This window comes from Argentina silus (genome assembly GCF_951799395.1).
Source record: "Argentina silus genome assembly, chromosome: X".
Classification (NCBI taxonomy): domain Eukaryota; kingdom Metazoa; phylum Chordata; class Actinopteri; order Argentiniformes; family Argentinidae; genus Argentina; species Argentina silus.
Window position 1 is genome coordinate 34,510,139 of NC_139653.1, and position 21,974 is coordinate 34,532,112.

General features: G+C 41.7%; 1 protein-coding gene across 1 annotated transcript; it reads left to right on the forward strand.

Annotated features, from left to right (window-relative positions):
- The first annotated feature begins 5,769 nt into the window (after positions 1-5,769).
- Positions 5,770-21,723, forward strand: LOC310823486 (solute carrier family 25 member 36-A-like). Its single transcript, XM_083696354.1, has 7 exons — positions 5,770-6,094; positions 8,502-8,666; positions 10,230-10,307; positions 16,352-16,452; positions 17,829-17,895; positions 18,138-18,427; positions 18,578-21,723. The coding sequence occupies exons 1-7, from the start codon at positions 6,054-6,056 to the stop codon at positions 18,769-18,771; spliced, it is 936 nt and encodes a 311-aa protein (XP_083552480.1). The 5' UTR covers positions 5,770-6,053; the 3' UTR covers positions 18,772-21,723.
- The last annotated feature ends 251 nt before the right edge of the window (positions 21,724-21,974 follow it).

The following is a 21,974-nucleotide window of genomic DNA, read 5'->3' on the forward strand; positions in this document are numbered from 1 at the left end:
GAAGGCACATGTACAGGCCCATCTGAAGTTTGCCAATGAACACCTAAATGATTCAGAGAAGGCTTGGGAGAAGGTGATGTGGTCAGATGAGACCAAAATTGAACTCTTTGGCATAAATTCGACTCTTCGTTTTTGGAGGGAGAGAAATGCTGAATGCTACAATCCCAAGAACACCATCCCCACCGTCAAACACGGAGGTGGAAACATTATGCTTTGGGGTTGTTTCTCTGCTAAGGGTACAGGACGACTTCACTGCATTGAGGGGCCAATGGACGGGGCCATGTACCATAAGATCTTGGACGAGAACCTCCTTCCCTCAGCCAGAGCACTGAGGATGGGTCGTGGATGGGTCTTCCAGCATGACAATGACCCAAAACATACAGCCAAGGCAACAAAGGAGTGGCTCAAGAAGAAGCACACTAAGGTCATGGAGTGGCCTAGCTAGTCTCCAGACCTTAATCCTATAGAAAATTTGTGGAGGGAGCTGAAGCTTCAAGTTGCCAAGCAAAAGCCTTGAAACCTTCAGGATTTGGAGAGGATCTGTAAAGAGGAGTGGATCAAAATCCCTCCTGAGATGTGTGCAAACCTGGTGACCAACTATAAGAAACGTCTGACTTCTGTGCTTGCCAGCAAGGGTTTCTCCACCAAGTACTAAGTCATGTTTTGCTTGGGGATCAAATACTTATTTCCTTCGATCAAATGCAAATTAATTTATAACTTTATATAATGTGTTTTTTCTGGACTTCTTTGTTGATATTTTGTCTCTATTTGTTAAAATAAAAGTACCATAAAAATTATAGACCGCTCATTTCTTTGTAATCGGGCAAACTAACAAAATCAGCAGGGGATCAAATAATTATTTCCCCCACTATATTTCCACTTTATTAATCCCGGGCTAAAATCATTCAAAGCTGCAGAGTGAAGTTTGAACCTGCCATGTCAGTTTTGGTTCAGTCTGGGTCTCTGAATCCACTGTCAGCCAGTTCTACCTGTCCCCTGCCAGCCAGTTCTACCTGTCCCTTTGCAACCAGTTCTACCTGCACCACCATTATCTTACCACAGATAGCATAACTCCAACCACAGGTTGCACATGCACACATTTAGAAATACACTTAGAAATACATTTAGAAATACACTGTATGAAACATGAGTTTGCATTCCAGCACATTGTGCTCTCAAACATGTGTGTACTTATTAGGTGTACAGACATGCACGCACGCATGCCCACACACACACACACACACACACACACACACACACACACACACACACACACACACACACACACACACACACACATACACACACACACACAATGTATTAATAGCAGCTGCTTGGTATGAAGGTCAGTTCATTTTTATTAATTCAGGAGCCAACTGAAAACATGAGTTAATAATTGACTCTCTGTGGACACATCTCTAGTTTAAGAAGATGTGTGTTGAAAATAATAAATTAATGTTTTGAAAATGTAGGCTAATGTAAAATTAACCATTGTGCTGAGGTGGTAATACAAAAACATATGGCTTGATGAGGGTAAAAATCAAGTGTTCAAGACAGGATAAAAATAGTTTGATATCATGTTAAATGATGTGAGATAACAGCAATCATGGACAGATGGACATAAGCAAAACTCTACTGAGCAAAGCCATCACACAATATCAGTTATTCTCTAAGACTATCACGTCACAAATGAGAGTGTCCTAACATGGTTGCTGTGACACACGTTGACACATTGGCTACTTTACACACATGGGCCTGCTGAGGTATTCCCCAAATCAATTCTCTTTATAAGGGAGCATCCTAATATGGTTGACCCAGGACACATACCTCATCTCTCCCAAATATAGAATGGTAAAGGAATCTCCATAGTTGCCTTTTGTGTGGGTCAGCTGGAGACTTGGTCATTCTAATACACTACTCTGGGTCATTCATAGTGAACTGAAAGTGAGCTCTGGCAAGAATCGACAAATTATGTTATCCAATTTCAGAGAATATCATAAGACAATACTGTTTATCATTCAATTGCCATATCGCTTTAGCTCACATGGCTGCATGGTATTGCATTTTATAGCCATTTATCATATTGTTGATTAAACTCATTTGAAAACACAAAACAGTGACATTGATTCCATAAAGAGCAATGTGGTTGGTGATTAGAGGAATATACAGTATTGTATTGTACTGTATTGAAAAAATAATGGGATGGAATAAAAGAGAAAGAGAGAGAGAGAGAGAGAGAAAGAGAGAGAGAGAGAGAGAGAATATCCTAATTAAACAGATATTAATCAGTAACCTGTGTTCTAGACCATTGACCCTGAGTTCAAAGAAGAGCTGGGTTCATATGGCAGGTCTGTTTTGATGGTTTAGGCTTCTGAAGAAAACTGGCCATCGCTGCCAATTTTTGTGATAGATCAATACAAGCACGTGACATGGCTTTATAGGTAGACTCTAAGATATGACGTAATAGCAAAATGAGTGGGCCGACACTTGCCAGAGACATTCAAAAACTGAGACGCCACATACCAGAGAATATAGAGTGTGTTGCGACAGAGCGAGTTAAAAATCAAAATCCAAACCAAAGACATTTCAGAGAAGGGAAGAAAAGGTTACACTGTAGAGTTGTATGCGATTGGTGCATGTGCTCTGCCATCTTATGTCGGAGGGCAGTGAAACTAATGGACGCTCTTGTTTGCTCTTGTTCACTACAATATCCTTGATGAAAGTTGCTCTGTTTTCACAGGTGTGACATCATATCCCAGACCCTACCTTAAAGTCACCAAGATTATTAGACTACTACTGGTCAGGAAGCCGGTTAGAGTAGTAAAACTACAAGACAAGTGGGCTGCCAGTTAACGTCAAGGTGCCTCTTTTTTTCCTCATTGAGTGAATAACTCCAACAGTCCAGTTGCGGTGTGATGACTTTGGATCAAGTTTGGGGTCAGTTGACTTCAGTCAATTCGGGAAGTAATTAAAAATTACAACTCAACGATTGCAAATTAGTTATTTATTTTCAATTATTTCCCTATAATCTGAAAGTGAAAAACTTTTTATAGTTTTTCCATTATTTTATTGTAAATTCAAGTTGATTAAATTGATATTGAATTTACCCCAACCCTACTAGACTATACACATTGTTATCAAATTACTGTACACAACTATGTTTAATATTGCACATGGGTAATGTAATTGATAGATACGCTGTTAATCATAAATCAAGGAATGGTTGGTGACTCTGAAGTTATGTTGTTTCATTAGAATCATTGAGGTCAATATGCCTCAAAAACACTGTTTGTAAACCAGTAACAGGTTGGAACTGTTATGGTTATCTAAAAACAAGTGCACATTGGAGGCATCATTAAGTGTGGGGATTCATTTTGTTTCATATCTATTTTAGAATACCTACAGAAACAACAAAAATAGCCAAGATGGTATTTGGTTTCAAAGTACAAACCCACCTTTTTTGTCAACCTACAGTACACTGAATCCTACAAGATTCTGCCCTGCTAGATTACTCTGCTCAACTTAGTCTACTACAGGGAAGAACAATGTCATAAAAGCAGTAGGATGATGGACACCAACACAGACATAATGACACAGTGTATTTTCATAAGGACTTATCAGTGTTATCAGAGCAGTGGTTGTACAGAGGGACTGACTGGGGAGCATCCAGTCGTAGTTGGATGAATTTACCCATAACTCTCTTACACGCTAAACACAGGTTACTTTGCAGGGTCTTCTGAGGATCACCACAGATATCAAACTTCAAAAGGACCAGGAAGAGTTACACTAAACATGTTGTACAGTAGGTTTATAGGTTTTATATGACATCCATTGTCATGCTATCTGGTTTGATTTGGTAGGATTCCATTAGTTTCAAAATACACAGGGGCAAAACAATGCTTACATCTACAGCTATGCTACTGGACAATGGTTCAGATTGTGTTCTGGGCACTTGCATGAGAGAGTCTGGATACAGTTGGGGTCAATGACTGCTTAAGACTCTCAGTTTCTCTCTCGTTCATACTGAAGCCAGTCAGTCAGTAACGTGATTACGGCAGAGCACCGTGTGGCACATGATCTGGCCTTGTCAAATTGTATCTCTAATTATAAAACCAAGTGGCGTACGCATTTTATTCTGCAGCTCAAATTAGTAAACAGCATTTTCTCCGTAATACACACCAGGATGGCTCAAGTCACCTCCCAACCGCAGTTCCCTCGCATTCACTGATTCTCTCTCTCTCTCTCTCTCTCTCACACACACACACACACACACACACACACACACACACACACACACACACACACACACACACACACACACACACAGTGAATATCTGTATACCTATATACAGTTATATACTGTATATAGTAGCTCAATAAACGTTGTGGTCCCCAGTGTCCAAAATCTTTTAAACACGTCATGCTGGCAGCCCATCCCTATTTTCAAAGCCCACTTTGTGTTTGTTTTTTGTGCAAAATAGCCTCCATGATTGCATAACAGCTCTCCACGAGGAAGGTCAAAGTGTCTCTGCTGCAGCACATGGGAAAAATAACAGCAAAGATACGTATGGAGGTTATGCATTGACTTTATGCAGTGACTTACCCGTGACTTTTCTGGTGAGTTTCTATGCTACGGTGAGCTCCATTGATTCTCATGTCTTTTAACCAAATGAGAGCTGCCTATAACCGATGCCAACATGTCATGGCAGTTACTTTGGGTTTGTAAGAGATTATAAGACTATGACAATAACATTGGTAACTAAGTTGAGAACATGGGAATCAAGAGAAGGCCTTATCAACATCTACTTTCATGTTTAGCAATATACAGTGTATATTGCTAAACATGAAAGTAGATGTCTATACACAGACTCAGATCTAATCTAATGTTATATTATTTATGTCTGAAAACAACGTTATAATGCCCCTCTGTGGAAGTGCTTCTAGTTCTCACAGTAGGCTACCCCACTGCTGACACAATTATTATCTTAATAAAAAGACAGTCATTTTTTACCTTGCATGTGGGGTCACTCAATGAAGTGATTGTGAGTGTATGTGCCTGGAGGTTCTCCAATGATTGACACTCCCTCTTACCAGCACCAATCTCTAACTCTTGGGATGTATTTTCTCTCTCCCACTCTGAGAACTAAACAAGCTCTTTCCACAGACAGCTAATTTGGCTGGTAGGCTGCTCTTCATGTTTACATAGGACGACGACAGACTTGGTTTTATTTCCGAACACTTCAAGAAAGGGGGTCAGATGGATTGCATATTGCAAAATATTGACACTAATTTCAGTTGAATTTGAGCCACAGCAGAGTGATCTTGTCCTGTGAACAGAATTGAGGCCTTCAAGTTGTGACCTCTCTCAGGGCCATATCATATTGCCTGTTACTTATCCAACATAAGAACTGTATCACTTTATGATGAATTAGAATTCATGTTATTTAATTTATAATTCTGTTGAAATTACATTTGTTGGAATTTAGGAGATTGTGGAAGTGTGGATCCGTGGCGAAGTACCCTTCTGCCCTCCATTCAGAGGAAGCTTCATCACGTGAAAAAGTAGTGATGGGGCGGGTTTTATTGACGTACTGTTACATATCAACCAATAACAGCCTGTGTTTTGCGGCTTCCCATTCGACGATAAACATTCTGACCTGTCTCAGAGGCATTCATTGAGGCAAGGCGAGCAATGAGAGACAGGCCCGAAGAGTGTCGGAGCTTTACTGCACGATTTGGATTTATTCACTAGCAATACATACACTAAGGCAAAAATATCACCCTCTTTAATAAGGAGAGGACGCAATCTGCTGTCGCGATCGTGAGGTTTTCAACGGGGGAAGGCAACGTTTAGCCTGGCTAGCTGGCTAGCTAACGTAACGTTAGCCTGTATATCTTAGTTTTTGCTAGCTGACCTCCACGACATCACGGTCGCATTGGAATAGCTAACTAGTAGTGTGATAAATAAGTTTCCCATCCCTTGTCGTCAGCAGCCCCTTGTCCCCCAACCTAAAGTGGTGCCCTACGGACGGGTCTTGAGAATATGATACAGAATGAGTCAGAGAGATACCCTGGTTCATCTGTTTGCTGGAGGGTGAGTATGTGTCATGTCACAATGTATACGAGGCTAACATTTTCTGGCTAGCTAGCTACAGTTGCCTAGCATATCTTGCAGTTAGCTAACAACAGCTAAGTGGGACACACACACACAGCTAGTCCAGACTTGTCCATCAATATGTTCTTCAGACAGTTCAATGTCATAGAACAAGGTAGCTAGCAAGTGTCGTGTGAACATGTAGTCAGTCTCAGCTGTCATAGATGTTATGAGTTTAATATGACTAGCCAGCTAACGTGACATTGTTGTTAACATGGTAATGACGTTAGCAATGCAGCTAGCAAAGACTAGACCAATAACGGATGAAATGTACACATCACCGTAGCACATGCGTGATTAAATTGCATTGGTATTTCACATTTTAGCTAGTAGTAGGCGACACATGCAGTGCTGATAAATTGTTTAGTTAAAAGCCACGATTTAAACAAGAATTTACTCTTCAAATATCAATCTTCCCAATATTCAATTCCCAATATCAATTCTCCCAATATCTATAGCTTTGGCGAAGCAGTACTAGTAGCTAACTGTCAGGAGTCTGTCTGAAGCTGCCCGAGACATATGTTCAATATTTGGCATTACAACCAAAACAAATGCCGCCAGTCGCTCAAGGTCATGGAAAAGCTCTAAATTGTTGCTCCCAAATCTGCGAAATGTTCCTTCCGATGATAAGTAGTTGGTATACCTAATGGTAGCTACTTGGTAACAGGACAACAGTGGAGGCGTCGCTTATTGTTGCCAGCACAGGACCAGAACTATTGACACCCCCACTAGCATGATGCAGTTAAAAACAAACTGCAAGGACAGCAGTAGCTATCTGCAAATATTAAGATGCTGAGTGATTGACAGGCAAAATACCAATTACTAGGCTCTGGCACACTAAACATCTCCATAGTGTAAGTGAATTTCTTCAAGATTGTCTGATGCAATGACTCATCTGGACTCTGTGAAATGTAGTCTAGTATCATCAGGATTAGCATGTGTTTGCTCTGTCCAGCTTCACAAATAAAAACAATGTTTTTAGAGTTGTTTTGGATGCACATGCAATGATAGCCTCCTCTTTGGATAGTTGCAACTGCTACTCTAAGAGGCTTGTCTGGAGTTGCACACAAATACATAGCATAGCCTATACATAGACCGGATCTGAAAAACACTTGGCCACACATTTACCAGGTAAAAGGTTAATTATTAATCAATACTTCAATTGGGTTGAGCCTCCCTAAGGGTGACAATAACCACAATAAACTGGGGTGAGGCTGAGACAAATTGACCTGGTAAAGGTGCACAAAGGTGTGGAGCATTCCTACACATGCTCCAGAGCATGGGCTCCATGTTGCCTACGGTATGACTTAATCTGTATTGTTTACCTTAGTTTGCTTACGTTATTTTGAGATGGTACAGACAGTCTTACACAATACTCTTATTTTGATATGCAAATACACCACCGCCACAGGGAGCAATTATTTATTAGTGGTTAGAGAAAACATTTGTTTAAATAAAAATATTTCACCTTTTGTAAGTGCATTTTGTGCAATTCTAATTTCTACATAGTTTTTAACATCTTAAACAACAGTTTTCTTGCTCCTTGCCTACCTCTTCTTGACTTGATACTTGCTACACATCATCCTCTATCTCCTTTGTGCTCGGTTATAATGCACATCCAACTTTCTCTCTCACTCTTCTTGCTGGTAAATCTGCCTGTTTTCATTTTTTCAAGAGAAATTTGCAGACATAACATCTTAAAATAACACTCCTGTCCTAGCTATTGAGTTTGGTAGCTTTGCTGTTGGCTGTCACTGTGTAATAATAGACAAATCTGGATTAAAACATTGTTGAAATGTTTGCCGATATGTTTCTCACCCCTTGTAAGGAACAAATTATTAGCCCAGACATGCAGAAAAATATGAGCGAATCATGTAGACAACCTAAAATATTAATATTAAGCTTCACCACTGAGGTAAACCAAAGAGATATTGGGGTAAACAGTTTTTCCAGCAGCTTCCACATGGTCCTAAAGCCAGCTGATTACCCACCCGCCTACCAGCCCATGCATTTGTATTTTTTGTGTCACGTCTTTTACATTTCTGAAATTTGTATCCAATTAATGTGGGTCAGTTAGTTGAAAAGCAAGATTAACAAAATGTTGCATCCCTACTTGAGAACAATTGTTGTATGTAGAAGACAGACAGAGGGCATTGTAGACTCTTCTAGCCATACAAACTTGTTCCACAAGCCTCTGAATTCCACAACAGTGTCTTTCTTTTAAAAGAATCAGCAACTTCCAGACCAATGTCCTTACTGTTCTCACCTCAGGAGAACAATTTCATCTGTCTATTTGTTTGTGCTGACTCTCTCTCTTTCTCAACCCCCCCCCCCCCCCCCCCCCCAGGTGTGGGGGAACGGTAGGAGCCATTTTAACCTGTCCACTGGAGGTGGTAAAGACCAGGCTGCAGTCATCCTCCATCACACTCTACGTCTCTGAGGTGCAGCTGAGCACCGTCAATGGGCCCAGCGTGGCCAGAATGTCCCCTCCGGGACCCCTGCACTGCCTCAAGTGGGTACTCTGCAATGCATAGACACACCGAAATATGGTGGATACTAGCATACTGAAAATATGATGTAGCCTCTTAATAGTTAACAAGCACTAGGTCTAGGATATTTTATTACAGTGTCTAGTGATATATGCAGTAGTATACCATGCAGTAGTGGATATGCCTGACTGACAGAATTGTTGTTAGGAACAACTGCGCCGTGTGCCATTTCCCAGAGCAACAGTGACTAGAGTGGGAGGCTATGACAAGTGTATTTTTAAGCCATTACAACAGCTGTTACAATCAAATGACCCCCAAAAAATTCTACACACTTCAGTGACATGACATAAATTGCTAACCCGTATCATGTCGTTGTGAATTGAGTTAATGCCTATAGGCGACCTTCTAAAAAAACTGTGTTTGGTCTCTCTGTTTGTAAATAAGAACCTGAAAGGTTTTGCCAATTTGGTGGCTCTGTAAAATGGCTTCCTTTGAAAGAGGCTTTGGTATGAAGGTGCACCTCCATTATTAGTCAGAAAACTATTTGATCTGTATTGATTACACTGTGATGCATTGTCAGAGGGCCCCTCAGTTTTACATACTGAATTTGACTGTCCACAGTGTAGAGCTATAGACATCTTAAGAAAGAAGAGTCTAAATAATCCAATATTTTCTAGGTGTTTCCAAGCCCTCCCTCTTCCCCTTGTGAGGTTTGGCCACAGGGACCCTCCCTCCTCACTAGTTGGTGTGTTGTTGTTGTTTTGCTCCGGCCCATGTCCCCTTGGCAGAGCCACCTGGACAGCCACCCCTCGTAACTCTACTCCCAGACCTCAACCGAAGGGAGAGCAGTATGTGGAGCAGTGCTTTAGCCTAGCAGGATATGTCGTATAGTATCATATCCAACTGTTTTTTCCGCTCAATGTACTCCTTGTTCCTCTAGAAGCAAGTATTTTACTTGAGACCCTAGCCTGTCTGTACTCCACTGACTACTTTTTTCTCCATAGTGAAGGCTAGATTTGTGCTGTTGAAGAAAAGACCGTCAGCCCGCTATTAAGAATGGTGCAGTCTTTTCCTGAAGTTGTTTAGTCAGGGCTGCTACACCCTTCTGGCAATAGAGGGTTATAGTCTTGTCCACAATGGCATAATGCCACCACTGAATTCTTTGATTTAATCAGATTCAAATCTGCTCTATTGGCGTGACCATATATTAAATGTTTTTACATAAGCAGTTTGAGTTAAATGTACTAACATGGATTATTAAGGATTCTACTTCTTAGCTGCCCCACAGACAGTAGGATGCCAGCTATTGTCTTTGTTTTGTCTGCAAAACTCATGAAATGTTGTGATGGCAGCCCATTAGATTTTCTGTGACACAGCTTTTGTGTTTCAGTGGGGCATGGAACGATGTTCAGAATGAATGTGTGTGTGTGTGTGTGTGTGTGTGTGAGACACTGTGTGTGTGTGTGTGTGTGTGTGTGTGTGTGTGTGTGACACTGTATGTGTGTGAGAGAGACACTGTGTGAGTGTGACAGTGTGTGAGAGTGCGTGTGGATTAAGGCATTTAGTTTTTTGTTGTTGTTATTTAGGTTGATTCTGGAGAAAGAAGGACCCCGCTCTCTGTTCAGGGGCCTGGGGCCTAACTTGGTGGGCGTGGCCCCCTCCAGGTAAGCACTTTTACACCACTTGGTTGTAGATTCAGAATCAGAATTATTTTATTTGGCCAAGTATATTTGCACATACAGGAAATTGACTTGGTGAGGTTGGTGTGTGGGACATAAGAAACAATATATAAGCAAAATATTAACTAGCTCATTATTATGAATTTAATTATATTTAGATTTATTGAATTTTCAGGTATGTTGAATAAACATGAGCATAGCTAGGGCCAGCAACAATCAGCAGATGCACAATTTAACTTGACCCTTTAACCCGAAAACATCCCCACATATTCTGTCTTGCCCTTGCATACACATACACACTAGTGTATGACACAGACTCACTGTACACTCACATTTCTTCCTGTCTTCTAGTCGATGATAGACATTGAAGTTCCTTAGTTGTCCATAGGAATGTCTAGAGGGGCCACATGGTTAAATAATGAAGTCAGGGGGTTCTATGAGGTTATTGTGTCAGCGTGTTTGGTGTCAATGATCAGAGGTTGTCATGTGGGTCTCATGCTTTCCCTGGACTGCCTCAGCAGTTAATGCATTTCTCATGCCGTCAGGTTTTGGTTACTGGACACAGCACTGCGTTAACAAGGTGATGGGCAGAATGTCATGCTACAGTATGTACTGCCAATCATAGGCTGTAATTGGCTAATGGTTCACCCCACAGTACAGTATAAACCAGGGCTTCTCAAAGTCCGGACCTCAGTTTGCATCCGGATCGAACAGCAAGTCAATATGGACCCAGCCCATACCTCGTGTTATGAATACAATACGTTATGAAGTGTAACGTGTTCTATTTTGAAATACATTTTCTATTGATAAATAAATTGTTAGTGACGTATACTGTGTAGCTGGAGATCATTCACAGCGATCCTATCCCCAGATGAATGTGCATTATTTCCCTATCGTTCCCTATCAGCTCCTAAATCGCAGATACAGAATGTGTCTTGTTTTCTCTAGTATACAATTTCTATAACTAGTGTAAATGTAGTTGTAAGAATATGTCTGAGTCAGAAATAAATATGGACTAACTGTCTGAGCCGTGTCTGCCTCGGTTTCATGCTGGCCCAATCACAAGAGATGTGTAATTAATTCCGGTAGGCAGAGTAGGGCGGGTCTTCGCAGAACATTCCATTGCCAATGAGGTGAAGATGTCGTTGTCAAAATTTACAAAGAAAAGAAAAGTTGACCAAGAACACTGAGTATTCACACTGAGTTGACAGACAAATATGCGTTCATTTTGCCCCAATCCAGCACAAACCCATGTGATTTGCACAGAAACAGTCGGGATTGTAAAGGGCGGCAATGTAAAACGTCACTATGACACCAAGCACAGCCATTTCGAACAGCAGTATCCACAGAACACAGGTGAGGACAACAAAACTGCGACAGTTGAAGGCTTCCTATGAGTCAACAAACAAATTGTTTGTGAGATCTATGACACAGCAAGAGAAACCAACTGAAGCCTCTCTCCGAGTGGCCTGGGTGCTGGGCAAGAACAAAAAGCCCTCCTCTGATGCAGAGGTAGTTAAGGAGTGTTTGGATTGGATAGTTGAAGCTATGTTTGAGGGAAAGGAGAAACAGGAGATGTCAGAGAAACTCAAGCAAATACCATTATCCAACTGCACTTCGTCCAGGAGAAGAGTTACTTGTTGACGACCTAGTAAAGCAGTTAACTGATGATATCAAGAACGCACAATGCATTTCACTTACTGTGGATGAGTCAATAGACAGAACTGACAAAGCCCAGCTATGGGTCTTCGTCAGATATTTCAGCAAGGTAAAGGGAGAATTCTTTGAAGACTTACTGGGCCTGACCCACTCCATGGCCACACTAGAGGAGAGGACATTTATGAAGCCATCATGCAGATGCTTAATGAAAGAGGAATTGACATCAAGACTGTTGTGTCCATGATTGGGAAGGAGAAGGGAGCTGTCCAGTGTCTGAAAGAGCACCATCCAGACCTGCTGTCATACCACTGCATAATACATCAGTCAGTGCTGTGTGCCAGTCTCGGAAAAGAATACTCAGATGTCATGGAGAATATTATGAAGCTTATGAACTACCTGAGAGCCTCCTCTGCCTTGTTCAATCTCAAGCTCCAAGGCCAAGGCAACACAGTGAGTACCTAATGGCAGCAGGTGGCTGGAGATCTTCAAGAGTGACATCACAGAGGCACATCTCCACTTTCCAACTCTTCTACAACAGACTAATGGTAATCACCATTATCATCATGTTTCCTTCCTGGAGACGCTGGCTGAAAATGTCAGATATCGCTTTGACAGCTTCAATGTAGGTAGGCAAGTTCTGCTCTGCTTTGGATCTCCATTTCTGGTGAAGAATGTTGAGGAGTTATTAAGAGAGGCCAAGAGCATCTTCCAAAGGGCAAGTGCTGCATTTCTGCTGACAGAACTGATTGACCTGCAGGATAATGTGGCTTTGAGTGAAGTGAGCTGTGACCTTCTGGACAAAGATGGTTACAGCAGCAAATTCTCTCAACCTCCAGAAAGTGGCCATCTTTGTGCTCACCATGTTCTGTTCCACATATAGGTGTGAGTCTGCATTCTCCACAATGAATGTGGTAAAAAGCTCATATCGCAGCATCTTGACCAATGAACATTTGGATCAGTGTCTCCGTCTGGCAATCACACCTTTTGTGCCTAGGTTCAAGCAACTGATTGCAGGCAAACAATGCCATTTTTCCCACTAGGCTCAAATGTATTTTGACTATCTTGACTGTCTTGAACTTGAATGTATGTTGCTTAAAAGTTCTAAGTGAGTTGATTAAATGTTATTTTGTTGGGGCGCTTAGTGGCGTAGCACACTAATGCGCTTACCACGTAATCGCAAGGTTCCTGGTTCGATTCTGACCCTCAACCTATCTTGCATGTCATCCCTCCTCTCTCTCCCATCCTTCCTGTCAATCTCCACTGTCTATCCCAATAAAGCAGAAATGGCCTAAAAACATATTTAAAAAAAATAATATATATATATATTATTTATTTTGTTATCGCCAATTGTTCCGGACCTCTGACCTTGAATAAAAATCAGATGCGGACCTTGAGTAATAAGTTTGAGAACCTCTGGTATAATTCAAGTAGGGCTGCAATGATTAGTCTACGTAACCGATGATGCGGATTATGTACATTTGCCCATTTGTATATTTATGACCGGTGTGCCGTTTTGTTTTGAAGATGGCAGAAGCAAACCCCGTTTTGTGTGCTGAGGAGGGTTCCTCCAAAAAACTCATACCGCCCAAAGTGTGGGTATACTTTAAGCAGACATCAAATGATGCTTTGTTCACTGTGCAAAGTCCAAATGGCATACCACAGCAGTACAACTGCCATGCATGAACACTTGAAAAGGAAGCATCCCGGAACCATGCGGGAACATGACGCACAGCCAGGACTGACTTGCCAACACACGTGACCGCCAACACACGTGACCGCCAACACACATGACCGTCAACACACGTGAACGCTATCGAAAAGCAATTGGACAGTGCGGGTATTAAAGGTATTTGAACCTGAGGAGTGAGTTTGACCATCTCAACTCGCTTACACTCACTCCTCTAAACTCACGACACCACAGCAAGTTCAGCCATTGAGCTGAGCCTAAGTGCGTGTCCAGATCACAGTTGTTGCAAACTGTGTAGCCCCACAATTTGAGTTTCTCTAACCAAGTCTCGAACTCACGACCTCTGACTTGCCAACAGGTGTGACCATCTCCTGAAATACCCGCTGTAAACCAGCTACGCTATCGAAAAGCTAGCAATTCTACCGTGCGGGTGGGAGTATTTGAACTTGAGGAGTGACTTTTACCATCTCAATTCGGTTACATATGCACGTCAAGTAATCAGAATTTATTCAGTGCTATCCGAAAGTGCAGCACCTCCAACTGATAATCAATTTGATTCTTTCAGCATTTAGCTGGGCATAGTAAATTCATGTAAAAATAAACGCTTTGTCAAATCCAAAAAACGCAAAAGCTGCCAACAATAGAACTGTTCTATTCTTATAAGACAAAGTACAATAAGTCAAATGGATAAAAAGAAGGAAGACATGGATAATTGGGTGAGTAACTGTATTTAACCTTACCTGTATATAGTGGGCATCCACACTCCACAGCATTTAGAGGCATTAATCAAATGATTGTGTCATGACATGTTTAAACTATGTAATATTATCAACAGATACAATTTCAATATCAAATAAAGTATGTGACCACTGAATGATGGTAACTACCCACACTTTTAATACATTTGGAAAAGGTATGTCAGTATCATTGCATTCAAAACGTGTTTCTTTTGTAAATTAATCATTTAGACTAATTGATCAATTGGTAAAAAAATCTACAGATTAATCGATAACAAATTACTCTTTAGTCAAAGCCAAGTATTCGATTGACTAAACTCTGTCACCCAGAATCATGTGATTGCATCAATGGATTTTGTATATCCTCTCTGTAGCCAAGTTATGATGGTCGATAGTTCGTTTACCTATTTTCATTGGAAATGATGCTGTAAATTCATGGAGGATGCTGGATCCATTCTGCATCTTAAAATTGTCTATACACTCTACATCAAGAGGAGCTGTGAATCAATCATGGTCATTATCTCGCTTGTGCCCCATCTGTCAGACTGGACAAACCACACTAATTCTCCCTAGCCAGAGGTCTAATGCTATTACATAAATCAGTTAGTCAATCTGAGGGATAAATGATAGGAAATGAGGGTTTCTGAATGACAGCTAAGTGAATCAGAGCTACAATATAGGGCCTGAGTAGCACTGTGCACCAGCCAGTTAACCATGAGTTGGAGGAGGGAGGGGATAGCTAGCTTAAGTGCTGCGAGCCCAGTGCTAAATTGCTACTAATGCTAATTGGGCCCTGATGCTAATGATAGCCTTAAGTGGTAGCTAATGGTGGACGCTAGCTAATGCTACGGCTAGCAAGTGCCTGTGCTAGGTGTATGTGAAGTGCTTTGTTGATAGCCTGTCTAATTAGATGCTGGTGCAAGTCCCTCTTAGGGCAGAGCCACCTGGGACACACACTTACATAATGATGAGCCTTTAGTGTCTTAAAGGGGAAGTTTACCCAAAATCCATTTTCATGTGTATTTCTGGTCAATCCAGAATGCATACCGTTTCAAACGATCATCATTTTGCATACAGCTGCACCATAGCTATCGAAAAAGCAAGGTCTGTGTTTACCTTCTAAACTCTCATACCTCGTTAAAATACGTCAGAGTTTTTGCACTCAGACCCTGCTCTACAATGGCAGTGATTCCCAGAGAGCAGCATGCACTAGCTCTAACGCTGTTCAACAGAAGGCCCTCGCGTGGGGGGGATAGGGGAATCTTGGGAGTTGTAGGAATTGTCTCAAATGGGCAATTTGGAACATCAGGACTGATCAGGGCATTCAAAGCGAGATATCGTTTTAAACGTGATTTGTTTGTGAATGTGTCTACTATTGAATAATGAAAACAAAGCAGATTTTTTTAAATTTAAGTATTGAAGTTAGAAAACAAAGAACATGTTTGATGGACTAAGGCACAAACTAGCCTGGGTACCTGGCTAATTCTGCATTCACCAATGCTAACTTTGTTGCCTTGCCAAACATGCTTGCACCCAGGCATATCACAGACAAAAACTGACTGAAGCAAGTGGATAAGGTCTTGTTCTCCCCTTACCACTGTGTGTTTTGTCCAATTATGATTATGTGAACTCAAACAGTTGGACCGCATTTGTTTGCTCTTGGCTTTACATTTACAGTAAGAAGCCCAATAAGCTTATGAGGCTGAACCCGACAATATGATCCAGTGTGTTTGGTAATGTTGTGAAATGAATTAGCTGCACAGCCAATGGAAGAAGAGGTTTACTTTATTAGGTAATATTGTTTACACAGGGGTGATGGGGGCAACTAATTAGTTATGCACCAAAAATGCAACATTGACCTTTATGACCAATTAGTTTTATTTTAATTTTTTATCAACCTACATTTAGTTTTCTGTCTCACATTCCTATGTCTCACTTTACTACAGAGCCATCTACTTTGCTGCGTACTCCAGTGCCAAAGAGAAACTAAATGGAGTGTTTGAGCCGGACTCCACGCAGGTGCACATGGTCTCGGCTGGCCTGGCAGGTAACCACACTAAGCTCCTCTTCCGTTTAAACTCCCTGTAGGCTTGATTCACCAGAGTGATTGATGTAACTAAATAGTGTTATGATCGATGCTACATGTAATGTGACTCCTCCAAATGTGTTGGCCCAAAATGGATTGGACTTGACTCGCATCAGTCTAGGTAAGTTCAGTTAAACCAAGGCAGTTGACCTAGCCTTGCGGGAAACTCTATACTAGTTATCGTAGAGGGTCCCCTACCTAGCCTACCATTATAGTTTTAGCCTATTGCTCCCAGTGATTTTCACATTGCCTCCAGCTAGCAGTGGCCAACTAGTTTCCCACATTTAGTCCTCACCTTGAAAAAACTGTTGGGTTATAAAATGTAAGAACTCAAGCCTACATGCTCACCCTTTGCCCTGTATACATAAACACAGGCTTATCCTGTTTCTCTTGGCTAGAGTGAGAGTGTCGCAACCCTATGATAAACTGGACAGACAAAGGAATTATTATTTAGAATTATTCTGTCTCAGGGCCTTACCCCCCAATCCATCGGCTGAGTGCCAAGCAGAGAGGCATCGGGTCCCACTTTAGTTTGACTCGGCCGGGTGATGGAACCCACAAACTTACAATGTCAGGGTGGACAATCGGCCTCTGAGTTGCTCATGCCTATATATAACACTTGTGTTGTAATGGTCTATGGTGAATAGACTCTATTATGAGAGTGATGAGGTGTTGACAGACGAGGTCAGAAAAACCAGGGTCTGTTTACCATTGGCTCATAGATATGTGATACAGAGCTCTGTACAGGGTACTGGCTTCTGCAGAGTCTATTAATAGACCTGAGGTCACTGTGACCCTGGGCTAAAGCAGGGGAACACAGATATTATTGAAGTGTGTGTGTGTGTGTGTGTGTGTGTGTGTGTGTGTGTGTGTGTGTGTGTGTGTGTGTGTGTGTGTGTGTGTGTGTGTGTGTGTGTGTGCATGCATACATTGTGAGATAACAGATCTACGCTTAGCCCTTGACACTTGACACTGTGGCAAATAGCCTGTTTTCTTATGTATATTATAAGCTTGCTCTCTCAGAAGAACTTCTATACTGTATACATTAATATATAAACATATTAATGACAAAAAAAGAGCCACAGCAAGGGTGTGTGTACTTTTTCACACAAATCTTAATTTTTAATGAATGATTAGGATGATGATGTGCAGGGGTGGGGCGGCAAATACCTTTGCACGGCACTGTACATATTGTTTAGGACAGGTGATTTAGGGAAATGTGGACAGTCAGTGTGTTGTGCTGCAAGCAGTGTGGTGCTATATAGACAGCTATGGTAGTCTAGGTCTGAATGTAAGTGTCTGTCTGAATGTCTGAATCTGTCCTCTTCTCTACTCAGGGTTCACAGCCATCACAGCCACCAACCCTATCTGGCTCATAAAGACCCGCCTGCAACTGGATGCCAGGTAAACACCCCAGTCGGAGCACTCTGTATGGCCCCATTGATGCCTGTCCATACGTAGATCTGAAAGAATTTTCCTAAAGCTATATGGTTATAGCTCCACAATGCCCACTGATAGGCTAGATATAATTTTAACCTTAACCCCTATGTGATCCAAATAGATCTTCACAAGTGCCTAAGAGGTCAATTGGGTTTAGCTGATCCTGTTGGTTGAACCTTTGCTAAATCTGTATTCTCCCTCCTCAGGAACCGAGGGGAGGAAAGGATGAGTGCGTTTGAGTGCATGCGGCGGGTTTACCGGTCAGATGGGCTGCGAGGGTTCTACCGGGGCATGTCTGCATCCTACGCTGGAATCTCAGAGACTGTGATCCACTTTGTGATCTATGAGAGCATCAAACGGCGCCTCCAAGAGGCTAAGGCCGCGCACACTATGGATGAGGAAGAGGAGGCGTCCAAAGACGCGTCAGACTTTGTTGGGATGATGCTTGCCGCCGCCACCTCGAAGACCTGTGCCACGTCCATCGCATACCCACATGGTAAGAGCAGAGCCTTTTGGGAGTAGGTGGAGGAATATTTGGAGGGTTGTTACATTACACTAGTCAACATCCATGTCATGAACTAAGCTACATGTATTTTTTAAATGACCATAAAGTGACCATTTTGCCTTGATCTCTCCCCCCTTGTAGAAGTGATCCGCACCAGACTACGAGAGGAAGGCACCAAGTACCGTTCCTTCTTCCAGACTTTGACCACAGTGCCCAAGGAGGAGGGCTACCGTGCCCTCTACCGCGGTCTGACCACCCACCTGGTACGCCAGATCCCCAACACCGCCATCATGATGTGCACCTACGAGCTTGTGGTCTACTTTTTGAACGGTTAACCTCCTTGACCTGTCACCCCAGAATACAGCCACTCAGAGAAAGAGAGGGACTGATGCCCACAAGGACCGATGCACAAGAGACCCCCATGAAATAGGAGAGGAGACTCCCTAGAGACTACTCCCATCCCCCTCGTCCTGTCTTACTAAAACTAAACCCAAATGTTAAAAAGTGTTTGTTTTGGAAAGGGGGGGGGGTGGTTTCAGATAGGTGCGACACAGGGAAGGGTCATTTGACAGGTTTTTGCCATGTTGATTTGGGGATATGGTTTTAAAGATGTTTAAAATAAGCTCTCCCTAGAGAAATAGTCTTAGAAGCCCCTCTGTTGAAATGTATCTCATGTTCTCCCACTGGAACTCTCTTATTTGATCTCCTAAATAAGCAGTGTTACAAGAGCCTTGATTAATAGAGCAAGTCAATAGGAGAGTCAAGCTCAAGCTATTTTAAAGTCTTATAATACTAATGAATTTAAAGAGATGTAATCCCACCCACTACTACAGTACCTAACAGATCAGAACATGTGTTGCCTGAATAAGGACTGAATGCTTTATTAACTACAGAGGGTTAAGTGGTAAGAGTCCTTTGACAACAATTTTGTTTGGGAGCTTTGAAGAGGGTGTGCATTCCCCATGTCCTTTGCTGTAACAGTGGAGGAGTGTACACACTGAAGTTGTCCCAACTCCTTTCTCTGTCTGAGGTCACCGTCAATTGTGTAACCAATGATATTTGACATTGTTAGTCTTGTTTGTGTGTCGGGGGAGAGGGGTACTTGCTGTTCAAGTACAGACGCATTGAGACGATAGAGGGAGAATGAGGTTGGTGGGGGATGTGCCTTGTGTGATGACTTGAGCTGACCTATAAGATGCTGCACAATGGTGATGGTGAAGCTGAGGAGGAAATGAGGACATAAGTCAGATTAGTCCTTTCACTCAGGACCATGTTTAGTGGTCCTTGGTCCCCCACCACAGTCCATATGGTCTATAACACACAAAGATCCTCATCTATCTCTACAGGAGGCTAGTCCATGATAGGCCTGACCCCTGAGACCCTCAAATGTAGGCATTGACACTTGTACTGTGAATGGTACTTGAAGCTTAGACGTATGCAACAGTCTGCCTTTACTGTAGGGCCCGGTTAAGGTGGACAGCTCTCTGACTGTGAGTAGGGGGGATAGGCCAACCCTGACCTCTGACCTATCAGTGCAGATATGGAGGATTGAGCCCCCTGAGCCTGACCACCAGCCTGCCTCCTCATTCAGAACACCCAGTCTGACCACAAAATGCCATTCTAACTACTTGAATGTAAGACATCACAAGGATTAACATACTAAAGACAATGGAAGTGAAAAATGACCAACCTTGTGCATATTCAAAATAAATATTAACATAAAAAGTTAACAAATTTAACAAGACTATAGTAATAATGATAATTATATTAAATCTGTATGCACTTTCAATGGCCCTCTCTGGTCCACAGTTGCATCTGTCTTCGCATCTCATCTTTCTCTGCATCAGAATCCAAACTAGTGTTACAGGCAAGGACAATCTTCTGCCAAGTGTTCACTTTGGAAACGTGTTGTACAGTTCAGCCAGCGTGTGGGAATAGCTAGGAATACTCTGAGTGTGCAAGTTTGAAATGCGTACACAACAAGGATAGCATATCCCCATGCATAATGCAGTATATGTGCAGTTTAAAATGTTTTTTTTTTAAAAACAAGATGGCTGCGTTTCAACAGATTTTGAAATGGTTTCATTTTGAAACTGCATTGTATGTCTTTTTTCTTTTCTGTTTTGTTTATTGTTGTAAATTGGAGTTATTTTGACGCCCTTGCCTTGGAACAGAAAGATGCTTGCTCTCTTCTTCTTTGGCCTCCATTTTGTTTTGTTTTTCCTTTTCTTTTTTGTGTCATTTGTCAACTGAGAAACCAGTGTTCATCTCCTTGTTTATGTTGTGTTTACATTCAGCCTTGTAACTATAGAAACACCCCACCTACTGACCTTTCCCTGCTCACATCACATGACCTGAGCACAGAGCCTTTTCCTGTGCATGTATACTTCACTGCAGTCATTTCAGGTTACTATCCACAAGCCACACCCTAGGACAAGAACAACTTAGCGCATTTGAGCATAAATGTTAACATACTGTAGCTGTCATTACTGTTTTTCAACTTGATTTAAAGTATTGACATCTAGATGTCTTTTAATCAGTCCCATGCACTGTACTAATGCATGTTCTCATCTCAATACCAGTTCTAACTTAACTTGATTCTACCTAAACATGCCCCAACTCTGGCCTTGTGCAGTGAAGTCTGGAACATACTACTTCTGCTGCATCATCCTTACTGTGAAGATTCAAATGTTACCACATACATGAAGGATGCACTATTTAGATCATAACCTTATTCTAGAATAATTGGTACATAAGTAAGGGTAGTATTACTATTGTATTGACAAACTTCTCTTCTTACTGCTGCTAGTAATGACGGGGCACTGCTCATATGTCCTGGGTCATGGTGCTGGCCACACCCATTGGCTTCACACACACCTACGCAATTAATATATTGTATATTGTGAGTGTTCACACCTCTAGATGCATTTCTGTTTAGTATTGTTGTTTGTATCCTTTAGTCAGGGTCAACATTAGGTAGACAGCTTCACATGGTTTTGGTCTTGCCCCTGAATGTCTGCTGTGTGTGTGTGTGTGTGTGTGTGTGTGTGTGTGTGTGCGCGCATGCTTGTGTTACTTGTCTTGCCCCTATTTGTATTTGTGTGAGACTAGGAGTATGCTGTCTCTCAGTCTGTTAACCACAAACAGTGTTTGTTTTTTCATTCATTTCATTTTTCCCTTTTTTTGTTCTTGTTTTTGATAAGCCTACTGGAAGTATGGCTTACACTATGCATTCTCACACCCCTGGTTTTGTAAAACTTAAATAAATAAAAAAGGAAAGAGTGCAAGTACAATATATCTGGTGTTTTGTTATTTTTCTGTGATTTGATTGTGTCTGAAAAGGGAAATGATTGTGGAGGATTCCCAGAAAAGTTTCCCCAGTCTTGCTTGTAGATTGAAATCAACTGTTATTCACATTCAAATCACCAGGTGGTAGTGTTGACCAGTCAGAGTTTCTTAAAACTAAAAACGAACTCTAAAAAAAAAAAGAATCTAGAAAACAGACATTGCAAATTATTCTAAGGGGCTTTTTGTTTCT